The sequence below is a fragment of the Calidris pugnax genome, unplaced genomic scaffold, assembly GCF_001431845.1.
Source record: "Calidris pugnax isolate Ruff unplaced genomic scaffold, ASM143184v1 scaffold219, whole genome shotgun sequence".
Taxonomy (NCBI): Eukaryota; Metazoa; Chordata; class Aves; order Charadriiformes; family Scolopacidae; genus Calidris; species Calidris pugnax.
This window is the reverse complement of record NW_015094507.1, coordinates 489139-502037: the sequence shown is the minus strand read 5'-3', so window position 1 is coordinate 502037 and position 12899 is coordinate 489139. Positions and strand designations below refer to the sequence as shown.

General features: G+C 39.5%; 1 protein-coding gene across 1 annotated transcript in view; it reads left to right on the top strand.

The window, feature by feature from the left end:
- ETAA1 (Ewing tumor-associated antigen 1) overlaps window positions 1-8796 on the top strand; it is a 9811-nt gene extending 1015 nt beyond the window's left edge. Inside the window, exons 3-7 of the mRNA XM_014964413.1 lie at window positions 913-1050; window positions 1324-1400; window positions 3015-3133; window positions 3488-5625; window positions 7523-8796. Coding sequence (XP_014819899.1) covers window positions 913-1050; window positions 1324-1400; window positions 3015-3133; window positions 3488-5625; window positions 7523-7638 — 2588 coding nt within the window. The 3' untranslated portion in view covers window positions 7639-8796. The remainder of the gene's footprint in view (window positions 1-912; window positions 1051-1323; window positions 1401-3014; window positions 3134-3487; window positions 5626-7522) is intronic.
- Window positions 8797-12899: the final 4103 nt, after the last annotated feature.

The window sequence follows — 12899 nt, the reverse complement described above, 5'->3', positions numbered from 1 at the left end:
AGCGGCGGGGGAGGAGCGGCCTGCCTGTGAGGAGGGGCCCGGTGCGGTGCAACACCCCCCCTTATCCCCCACCCCCCCCCATCCCGGGAAGGGGCTGCGCTCGGCCAGGAGTGAGGAAGAACATCTTCCTCCTCCACCCCACCCCCGCAGATACTTATAACCGACCGAGGACCCTAATCCGCTCGAGGAGAGGATAAAGCCTGGCTGCACTAAGCCCCTACAGTGAGAAGTATCTCCCAAGATGCTTCTCAAGCAGCAATCGCACCTTTAAACCTGACTCCTGTGGGCTTCCACCTCTGCAATGTCACTTCTAAAGGGCAGGGGTGGCTCGTTGAGGTTCATTCGGTTCACTCCCTGACCCTCTGAGACAGCAGCGAGCTGGTTTTGAATAGCTATATCCCTGCTTTTGACAGTCTTGCCTCAAAGGGCCAGGTGGAGGCAAGTATAGACACAGGTAGGTTGGGACCCAGAATGGTTTGGAGGCCCCATTAAAGTTGTGACCCAAACCAGAGTCTGGGTGAAAGACAGAGGAAGCCAGGATGCAAAATATTCTTCCACATAGGTATACATAGTTTTTCTTCTCTTAACGTAAGCTGAAGCCTTTGTGCCCTCAAAAGTAGGAGGATCATCCTTACCGTCAGATGCTGAGCACGTAGCTGTCAGTATCACGTAATGCTGTGTCATCTCTGGTGATGTAACTGAAAAAAAAAACCAAAACAAACATATTCTGCATTAAATATACAGTTGTGAACAACATTCCTGTTGTAAGTAAAGAATCGTTGATGAGCGTGAACTTGATTTTTTTCTTCTTAAAGTTCCTAAAGCATCTTTATGCCTTGTCTTCTTGTATGTTCAAAGCTACTTTGGCCTGTTATTTGTGTTTTATTAAGGATCATCTTTCTGTTTACACAGAGTCGTGTTTACATAAAACGCCAAAGAGGTCGTTGAGTAGGAAATCCCGAATACCTACTTTCAGCTCTCCTGTTAATGACACCGAGATACAGCAAGAAATATTTTGGGATCCTCATTCACCAATTGCACACAGACTAGGTAATACTAACAAGATCCAGACTTCTGTCACCTATTTGAGGAATGCAGTGGGGCTGTACAAAAAGTTATCAAATTTCTTGGAAAAAAGTCCCTTTCTGTTATCATGGTGAGGTTGTTTGGGTTTGTTTTCATTAAAAACCCATGAATTCTTCGAAGTAGCGATGAATCAAGTTCTGATTTTAGCACGTATGTTTGAATTGTTTGAGATAACCTGCACTTTATAAACCGAATTGTTTTGCATTTTTTAAGAAGTTTTTTTTTTTGTTTTCATAGGCAATGGAAAACCCAAACAGTCTACCAGTAGATGCGCAGTAGAAATTTCAGAAATTGTTAATCGTATCGCTCCTCAGGTAATTGTTACTTTCTAATCTCTGTGTATGCAGTCATCAAACAGAATAGCGCTACAGTATTCAGTTTTAGTGAAGGCTCAATTTTAGTTATAATAATCTCTTTTTACATGGTAAGAATTGGGTGTACAGAAAACATGTTCACAAAACTGGACTGAATTCAAATCATAAGTGTAGCATTTGGCTGATTGCTCTTGTGAGTCACACATGTTTTAAAAAAGGATGTAGTAAGAAAGTGGACTTGCAGCAGCTCCATTTTAGAAAGTTTTGCTTTCAGAATACAAGTTACTGCCCTGCTCTTAGGAATACTGTCGTGTTTATTTATCCTTAATCACTCATCTGTTAAAAGGTAAGGGCTCTTCACATACTGGATCTAATTGGCAGTTGTTTTTAAGTGTTTTGAATGATCTTGAATGGCTGCTGAAGTACAAGAACAAGACTCAGATGAGAGGGAGACTCCACAATAAAATAAACATAGTAATGTTGCTTCCTTGTTCTAAATAATTGTCTTTTTATCCAAAGACCCATGCTTTTTGATTTCCCTCCCTTGCTGTAAACCTGATGTCCACAGCCTGGAAAGTGAAAATAAGATAGTGCTGGCTTATTGTTTACCTTTTATTAAGTGCAAGACCAGAACCTGTTATTCCTAAACCATTTCTGTAATATTGCTTGCAAAATATGCCTGCTTATTTGACAGGGCCACGTAAAATGCATTTGCTGATTGGCATATTTGTGAAAAATTATACTTAAAAAATGGAAAATCATTGACAAAGGTTGCCACTTTCTACCTTTTAAATGATTACAGCCCTGTCCTAAATGTAAATAATATCAGTCTGGATTTGCAACTAGCTGTTGCTTGTGTTCTTTTTTTCTTGAAAAAACTAAATCAAAAAAGGAAAAAAAAACCTACCCCAAACTACTCTGTTAGTAAAGTTCAAATGACTTTTGCTGGCTGGTGTGCAGTAATTTCCCACATCCAAGATTTGGCTCTGGCCCTCTCCACATTTTACCACTGCGGTATTGTATCTCCTCGATTTCAAAATTCTAATCCAAACCTAAACTTTGAAGCTCTGAACCAAGTTCCTTTACTTTCTAAACTTCACTCACTTCCGTTTCAAGGCCAAACAAGTTTAAGCTCATTCTTGTATATATGAGTTGTCAGGGAAGAAGTCAGAAATTTTTCCTGGAAGCATACAGAATATGATTTTTTAGAATTCTCTGGTCTGTTAATGCTACTTTAAGTGGATAAAGACAGTGCATCTCAACGAGCTCCTTAGTAATATACTACAGTAAACCAGAACACAGCTTGTGAAGTGAATATTGCAGAATATGTGTAAACCTCAAGTAAGTGGAGTATTGGATTTGAGCACCAAAGTAAAATTCAGTTATTTTAATTGCAGTTCCTGGTTTAAATTGATATAATTAAAGTGATACAATTATCAGTAGAAAATGTTGCAGTAATCTTGCTTGGCTTGTATTGGTTTAGACCTGTCTGTGGCCTTCAATGGATTTGATCCAGTTTAATTGATTTAGCAACTTTAACTAATGTGGGGTGTGTGTCTAGTCCAATCTTTATCTGAAATCAAATTGCTAAGCATTATATATCTAATCATTCAGGATGAAAAAGCAGCCTGTAATGAAGACTCCCTTTTAGGGACATGGATTGGTGAGGATGCTATTCCCTGCACACCCGGAGTAGTAAAAGTACGAGCCAGGACAAAGTTAAGTTGTACGAGGTAAGTTATGGTTTTGTCTTGCCTAGAACAGCTGGGATTTCATGAAAAAGGGGATGTGGTGTTCCTCTATGCAGAGTGAGCTATGTAATCCTGCATTAGCATACTGAATGCTTTTAAGTTTGGGCTTGTTATCTCTTCTTAATGGGGCATTTATTGGGAATTATCAAAAAGATTGGATGCTGACTGCATGTTGAAAGTCTTACTCTCTGTAGTTCTTAAACTAGAGAATGAACATCTCATATGGTTGTGTTATTGAGCTTGGCTAAACTTTCTCGGTAGGTCTGACCTTCTTTTCGGTTTTTGTTTGTTGTTTTGTATTTTGTTTTTTTGTTTTGTTTTGTTTTTTTAATCTAGAGATCTTAAAATAAAAAATCCTGAAGAGGAACTCATGAAATTGGCTAAGGAATTTGATAAAAATCTAGTAGAGCTAGATGCTGTTCAGGAGCAAGAGAAGCTTGGTCATGACTTCATGCAGATCGCCTCAGAGTCTGTAAATAATTCTAAAGATGAAGTACGTACGAAGAACCTGAAATCCCTCCTTGATGAAGTTTCTGAAACAGATACTGCTCTGTCTCTGAAACCAGTTGGACACAGCACTGGGGTCCCTGCTGCAGAGCCCTGTCAGTCCAGCAGTCAGAAGTCTATAGACCTCGAGGCTGAAATAGCCCTTCGTGCTCTGTTTGACTGTTCTACCCAGAAGTGTAGTGGACAGTTGAGCCAAGAACTATCAAGTATTTCTTTAAATAATAGTTTCCATGAAAATAAAAGCACCTTGGAAGAGGAACACCTTCCTGAGCAAATTAAAGACATGCAACATGGTAATTCGGAGACACATCAAAAAGATACTCCGTGTGCACTAGGGAGTGTCCCAAAACCTGACACTTGCACGTTGACAAAAAAGAATCCTTGTTCTTTGAAGACACAATTGGTGGCCCCCAGTAAGCTTGCTGGAGGAGATCATCAAAATGATGATTTTGATGACTGGGATACAGATTTTTTGGCAGATGACTCTTTCGTGATGCAAATAACCCAAAATCCTGAATTGATAAGTACTGAAGAAGCACCACCAATTCCTACAGACCCATCTGCGCGTGGTTCCAGTGATGCCAGCAGAACAAAGGAAAGCAGTGGTAGTTGCAATTCAGTAACTTCTTTGGGGGGTGTACACAAATCTAACAGTTTGCAGTTTTCACCTTTGAAACATTCTAGTAAAAACACACAAAATGTTGCAAAATCTCTTTCTTTACAAAAGCCATACAGTAAGAGAGAAAACTCAAAGGCAGAGATGGTAGCCTTTCATGGCAAATGTGACATTAGGCCAGATAAAATAAATTCTGGTTGGAAAAGTGCCCAAACCAGTGATTTGAACTATATTCCTGTTTCAATGCAATTTCAAGTTAAGAATGGAAATGAAACTACTCAGCCTAAAAGCAATCCTCTTCCTCTTTTTCCGTCAAAATCTAATCCTCATAGACAACGGACTGAAAAACCTGGGAATAACAATATTTTCTGCCAGTCATCTAGTGTTTCTACCAATACAAAACCTAGTGACCTAACTAAGGTGGTTAACCAAGCTAATACAGGTCACTTAAATCAAGCTGAAATACCAAAGAAATGTCCCGTGTCATTTGATGACTGGAATGAACCGAAATTCTCTGATGAGGTCTTAGATATGTTTTGTGAATCCGATAGTCTTTGGGATGCAAACTGTGAGGACGATGAATTGTTGTATCAGGTGTGTGATGATATAGAGAAGCAGACTCAGAGCCAGGATGTTAAACAAGGCAATGAAAGAGCTAAAACTCTACAAGGAGACAGTATTAATTCCAGATCAAATGCTGACAACAGCTTCCCATCATCTAAACAAGGACTACCTGATTGCCTCTTGGTACAAAAACCAAATGCAAAACAGGACACGCTCTCACTAAATGATTCCTGTAGGAATTCATCAAAGGTTTCGCATGGGCTGTCCACAATAGGTCACACAGCAAACTGTAAAAACGTCCCAAGTCCTCAAACTGGGATCTCGGGTACTTCTATGGAGTGTAAATACACGCTGTCTAAAAACTGTCTTCAAGCTGCGTCTGAAGATACTACAAAGGCTGTTTTGGGAAAATGGTACAGGTCAAATTCTGTGCCAGCAGCAGAGACTGGTTCTGAAGTAAGCCCTGTTAATGCAGTAAACGTTTTTAGTAGCAGAACATTAGACAGTCCAGATCTTTTGTGTAATGCAGGAAAGATGCCAAGTAACAATTCTGGTAACAAAACATCGCTTATGCCTTCAAAGTTTAAGTTCCGAAAGACTAACAATTTTCAGGGTGCCCTTCATGTAGCATCTGAAAATCCAGGCAGTCGTTCTGGCGCTGGGATTGCGCTGCAGGGTTTGGAAGGAAGCAAGAATCAGGTGAATGTGACTTCGCACAGCAAGCTTGACAACAAGAAACCACCTTTCAAGAGGCACCTTTCAGAGTCTTTTGCACTGCCTCCATCAGGTACTTATCTTTACTGTATCACTCTTAGACTTTCTGTTTGTTTTCTTACTGTAATCAGAACAGCAGGGAAATTTATACTGTATTGCAAATTATAATAGGCTTCATATTCATCCATTCAGTCTAGGCGTTAGTAAATATTCTAATGAGAATTTGGAGGTTATTTTCTCTAAAATAAAATTGTCCTAACACATCTCTTGAATTCCTGTAGGACTTCTGTTTCCCATTTTCATTCCAATTCTCTGAATACTTCACACACTCTCTCCACAGACACTCAGAATCACTAGGATCAAGTATAGGTTGATGGCAGCACCCAGCATATCGCAGTCTTAAATTCTTACTTAAAAATACTACTATTTTGATACATAGTAAATTTTGTAGTGTATTAAAAAAAAAGTAGCACAGTGAATTTTTGCTTTAATTTACAGTTTGTTTTGAAAAACTTAAAAATTACTTAGCCATGATTTATAAAACTCCAGGTAATGGTGGGGCAGGGAAAGAAGGCAGCAGGTGATAATGGCATGCCAATTTTTTTTATTTATTGTACACCTGGAAATTGGAACCTTGAATCATTGGATGTTTGTGAAAACTCGGCCTGTATTGTTGTTTGCTCGGTGGCTAAAATTACCAGGGAAATATTCTTGTGTTACCAATCTAAACACTTAAGATTTCCTTTCATCTAGAGAAGAGGTCAGTCACTTTTCATGCACTGGTGTTACTTGCCAGGGATACGGAGAACCAGACAAGTGCTAGTCAGACTTGTTTTTCCTTTATCTGGTGGCCTGGTGAAGTTTTAATCAATATTAATTTTGATAAAACATGCCTTTGGAGTGTACTGTATCAACCTCAGTTTTCAGGAAGGACTGTTACAAAAACATCAAAAAAAATAATTCCTGCAAACTACCAGCCAGCATTACTTGAAGAATCAGTATTTTATCTGTGTTTCTTCCCCAGCAAAGAAGCAGATAAATGGAAAGTAACAATTTCAGATGTTAAGGGAGGAGAGAGATAACTAGTCATCCTGTGGAATATTCTAGAGAAAAAAGGAATGAAGAATAGCATAGATTTTCTTTACAGATAAACACAACTGTCCTCCTCTTATGTTTTGGGTGAAAGGACATTGCTGTAACTAAAAAATGGATGTTAAGTGATCCATTCAAAAACCGACATGGAATTTTTCATGGACACTTTTTTTTTTTTAAAGAAGGAAAGAGACCCTTTGTTTTATTTATCCAGTTTGAAAGATTACTTGTTAAAAATCCATTAATTGGAAATTGTATAGGAACAGTAAAATTCTTGACGTGTTCAGGGAGTGTTCTTGTTGGTTCCAGTGAGGTCAGGATTTTATTGTGTGGGAATTTATAGTTCTGTAACATGACACATAAAATATTACGCTTAGCTATCATGTTCTTGTCTCCTTTGCCAATTTTTATTGCTACTTTTGACCTTTTTTCAACCTTTCTGGTTTTATTTGTGTGACACCTGTACTGTATCTGACCCCTGTCTCTATACCATCCCCATGCCTGTATCTCTGCCTAACTCACTAAATTGTAGAGCCCTTTTCAGTCTGGTAGCCTTAATTTTCTTAACCCGTTGCCATCTCCTATGTTGACTCCTGATGCCACGAGGTTCACTTGAAGGGCAACCAAGTAAAATTTCCTTGAAGCAAATGTCTGCATCCCAGTATTTTCACTGGGGGCTAGTAATCAGTAGCACCACAAAGGTCATGCACCTTATCCCCCCCCTCCTGCCTTGGGGACAGGACAGATGAGCCATTTTTAACCTGGGTGCCTGCAATAGTGTGCTCTTGCCATAGATCTTCAAACATTGAAAACAGTTAAGTTAAAATACATATTGAACAAACCTGAAGGCTCCTAATAAATGTTTTTTTTATTTACAGTGTCTGTGGTGGAACAAAAAAATAGAAAGTGTTCTCAAGAAGAGATTGAAAGAAAGAAACAAGAAGCGCTCGCACGAAGAAAATCTAGAATGCAGGCATTCTTTAAAGATGCTTGAGTTTGGAGTTTATTTTGCCTATGGAGTGAGTTTTTGGGAGGGAAATATTGTAGTGCTGGAAGACACTTTTTAAACTGTTCACAGCTACTGACGGCCAGCTTTTTCTGTTTCTCTATTTAAAAGAAATCATGACCTGAACCAATACTCTGGTGGTATTTACTCTTAATTAAAAACTTCCAGTAAATGGGCAGCCCCAAACTACCTTCAGCACAATGAAGATTATATTGAGTTTGCATACTGTTATTTGTTAAAGTTGTCTAGTCTGAAAATCATCAGAGCATGAAAGTGTTTGTATAAATGCATAAGTAGAAGATGGCAAAACCAGATTGTGTGTGTTTTGGCTGTATTTCTCTTATTGCAAGTATTTTAATCTATCAGGAGACTATCAAGTACACACAGGGTAAAAAATGCTCCCAGGTAGAAGAAAGTTGTTAAGTTTTGGTTAAAGAAAAGTACACTCTAGAAAATATCTAACATTGGAAAACTAATGGAAATGAACAGGATTTGGAAAGTCTACTCAGTTTGTCTCCATTACCTTGGGTAAGAATTGTACATAACGAAGGAAGAATTTCATATAAAAGTTTCATAAGGTGAAAAAGCATCCTGGAAAGGACATTTTATCTTTTTTTTCTTCTTTTTTTATTAGTTGCCTTCATGAAGAGTTGGAAATATGCTATAAAATTGGACCATCTTTTTCTAAACATACATTACCGAGCTAATTAAAAACGTAGCCTATGTCATTTTACCAAACCATGAGCAATAGAAAATAGACCAGGTGAAATCTCAACGACTATGAATCAGTTTAGCCTTATGGGTTGTACATATTTTTCAAACTAAAGGCTGTTAAAACATAAAAATGCAATGTCATGTCAGCTTAACAGGGGCTGATAGAATTTTTGATGTGATAGATGGGTGCAGAGCTCAAACTGCAAAAACTGCCTGTGGGTAAGCTGCAAGATATTTTTCAACTGAGAAATGCTTATATGTAAACATGTGACACTATGAAAAGTGACTGTGATTTTTCTTTGTAAATAAATAACTTTGAAATGTACCAAAGGTTAGAGGAAGCTTTTGGTTTCTGTGCCATTTTTTGTAACTCCTAAAAATGTAAGTATTGTATATTTGTAAATCATCATTAAACTTTTTTCCATTTTTCTAGTCTGTTCTGGAAAATACTATACTACAGAAAGGGGTAAAAGGGAGTGAAATGGGAATTCCATATTCTGTTCTCTCTTGGTAATTTACCCAATTGTTCCATGCCTCCATTTTCTACCTGTAGTGGCGACAAAATGCTTCTCTTGATCCATTTAAACTGGAAATCCTTGGTGGAGGAACTGGTTCTACACATAACCATCGGCAGGGGAGGACTGAAATACTTCACTAGAGAATTTGCTTTTCTGGGTGCTAGTTACGACATCAAATCCCCAAGGCCACCAAAGACCATGCTGGTGCTCAGTAAGTGTTACTTACGGTTTGTAGCTGCAGCTCCCTGTCCTTCAGCCGTTGTGCAACACGTGATGAGTTGGATGAATTCACTGATCCGACTGAAAATAAACCCAGAAAGAGTGTTTTCAGCTTTTCAAAGAACTTCACCACGATAATACCCGTAACAGATACAATAACATGAAATAGCACAACTTGTGTTGTCAAGCCTCTGCTGGCAGCGTTCAAACAGCTTGTAAGACACAAGATTTGCACGTCCATGTGACAAACCAATGTAAACCCCAAGTACTGGCTGTTGCAAAAATTCTGTTTCTCCCGAGAATGTAGTTTGATCTGTGGATCTGAGGGATCTGCTTGTCTTTGTGGTATTCTAGACAAAGCTAAACTATCAGGTAACTTGCCAGATGCACTATTAGTCAAGAAAGTGGCAATGAAAAAAGGCTTCTACTATCAGTATTAAATATGAGAGTTATAAAACTGGCTTTTAAGGTATTGATACACAAGAAAATCTTATTGAGAAAGATAAAAATTAGGCTTTTGCTAGGACAGTGTTTGGCTTATCAACCCTTCCCTCCCCAGGATATTTCTCTAGAAATAATTCTCTAAAGGAACCAGGATAATTTTTGTTTTCAAGGATAATATGGTTAATTACACTTCCAATTTGAGAAGATAAGCTGACCGGAAAAAAAGGCGCTGTTGCGAGAGCATTTTTTTAGGAAGGTTTAATTCTCTGACGCGAAAGGACTAACTGTTAATCAGGTTTGAAATTGGGATAAATAGATAACATAACGTAAGATATAGGCTGAGCACACGATGGCTACCCAATCTCAGCATACACAGTACTACCTCCCAAATGCTTGTCAGTACGTGTCCTTTAGGAAGACACAAACTCCTTAATGAACAATTAACTGGCATTGTTAATTAACTGGTAACTTGCTTACCCGAGTAGTTCCTATGTGCTGCTTAACCAGATCTAAAGAATCTGTTTGCTGATGAAACATGAATTCTGACAGTTTACAGCAAGTGCATCTGTTGTCCTCTCCTAATAAACCAATCATGGCAGAAGGGCTTTTGTTTTTTATTTTACTTTTCATAAATACCTATTTTTAGCATAGATATTATGCCTCAAGGCCTGTCATTTGCTTCTTCCAAACAGAAACCACAAGTTCTTGGGATAATGGTTTCTTAACTGATGTTGAGACAAACTACTAATAATTTTTTGGTCACACCCTGGCTATCCTCCAACGCCCCATCATACCATCTCTCAGGTGACACACAGAAGACAGTTACTGCTTTTTGTGACTTGACATTATTAGAATAGAAAAATAATCACGTGTGTTAAAATGAAACCACTCCTATACCATTTTCATTATGCAAAACTGATAAAAGTGAAAAGCTTAGAGAAATACTTTAACCCCGTATAGTTTCATTGGTGGAGTCAATGCAGGTAGAAGAAATAGCGCTCAGAAATAGTTATGCAGGAGAACAACCTCTACAGTATCAAAAATAAAATTCCACAAGGTAGGAATTGGGGTCGGCAGGATGCAGACACGAGGAGTTTAACTTTTGCCTCCTTCTTCAACATCTAGATGTTAAAGGCAGCGACGTGGCGGGGGGGAGCTAGAGATGGGTTGGTGCCTCCTAACCCAGGTACAGGCATTTCAGGTGCTCCCGGGGCAGTTGGTGACACAGTTCAGACGTGAGGTGCCTGAACCCTGTTCCAGCTGTGCTCAGCTCTACATCAGCAAAGGCAGGCACCTCCCCAGCAGGTTTTCTGGGTGCCCAAGTGCCCAAGTGCCCAAGCTGTGGCCCTGCTCCTTGTTCTCCTGCTCCATCCCTCTCCTCGCCGCTGAGACAGACCCCACTCAGCGTCCCTCACGCTTCCTGCTAAGTTCTCGGTGACCCACTGACGCCACACGTGCCTCAAACACACAGTCTTTTGTCTTGGCTGCTTGCAGTAGACAACAGATCTTCATTAGGAAAGTATCTACATAATTTTAATTAATGAATACACATGTACGCATAAGAAGTTTGGTATTTCAATAGCTGACATTTCACTATGCAGCCACATTTTCCTCCAGGCAAAAAAGACCTATACAAATAGTAACAACAATCTTAAATACATTCTAAATTAAATTATGACTGTCATGTTTCATTATAAATTAATCTATGACTGTTTGCTTAAGCACTCATCTTCCTTTCATTCAGAGCACAGTAATTTTTTACACGAGCAGAGCAATCAGTGGGCTTAAGTTTAAATGTAAATGGAATTCCTGTATGTCTCTATACCTGACTGTAATTTGTATTCCACAGGTATTGACGCATTTCACAATGAGTGATGTTACTTGCTAAAATCCAAAGATTGTCTTTTTCAAGTAAAACTGTGGTGGATTGTTGGGTTTTTTTCTTTTAGGAAAGGCAGATATGATCAGTTAAAGCATCCATTCATCATTATTCTCCTTATCTGTATCTAAAATGATGCGTTGTGGAATATACAGCCATACATTCTCACCCTTCCTGTTCATGCTGGTGAAGGATCATGTTTAAAGTATTTGAGAAATTTAGTAATATTGGGTTTTTATTGTGTTAGTTGTATCAGATTTTCAGAGAGGCCAGCATTCAGCAGCTCTTCAAATTTTGGCCTATAAGGCACAATTAATCTTAGGGCTGCAGTTCAGGAATAGCAATGTAATCTTATACCATGTGTACCACTTATTACATCTAGACCTTTATACCCAGGGGAATAACATAGATGAATTCATTGATTATATCTTTTTAAGCCTAAAAAGAGCTACAATTTGTCAGGAAAGAATGGCTGGAAGCAACAGATAGTGACCTAAATAGTAGAATTCCAAAGATAAAATAGAAGAAAATGAACACAAATGCTTCATTGTTTGAGAGCTGTATTGTCTGCAACACACTCCAGTGAATGCAGTGTTTGTGGAAGAGGCCAAGGCAGATATAATCTGTGGAGCTAAAAATGACAGCCTGAGTAAGGAGCCATCGTGGACGAAGCCGGGAAGGCTCCGGCAATTGTGTTGTAAATCATAACTGCAATATTTGCTCAAAGCTCTGGCCACCACAGCGACGTACTGCTGGAATTGTCAGAATAGTCAGAAAACTCCTGCCTCGTAAAACACTTAAGGATATCTAACGTACTGTTCTCGTGGAACTACATCTAAATTTCTGTGACTATGGTTGGGTGTAACGTCAGTGTGGGCGTGGGCAAACCATCCAGGGGCTGATGCTGCTCCTGCAGCCATCTCCTCCACGCGCTGGAGGTAACGCAGTGACTCGGGTGAATAAAGAATCAAGGCCGTGCATTTCATCACTGCTACTTCAGTACATTCGGGGCTGTGTAGGGAAGAGTGTGGCCAGTAGGTCCAGGAGGGTCATTCTCCCCCTCTGCTCTGCACTGGTGAGGCCACAACTGGAATCCTGCATCCAGTTCTGGGCTCCCCAGTTCAAGAGAGACAGGGAACTGCTGGAGAGAGTCCAGTGTAGGGCAACAAGAAGATGGAGGGATTGGAGCATCTCCCTGATGAGGAAAGGCTGAGAGAGCTGGGGCTCTTTAGCCTGGAGAAGACCTTATTAATGATTATAACTATCTAAAGGGTGGGTTGAAGGAGGATGGAGCTGGACTCTTTTCATTGGTTCCCAGTGACAGGACGAGGGGCAATGGGCACAAGCTGGAATATGGGAAGTTCCACTCAAATCTGAGGAAGAACTTCTTTGGGGTGAGGGTGGCAGAGCCCTGAAAGAGGCTGCCATGGGAGGGTGTAGAGTCCCAAATCTGGAGATCTTCAAGCCCCACCTGG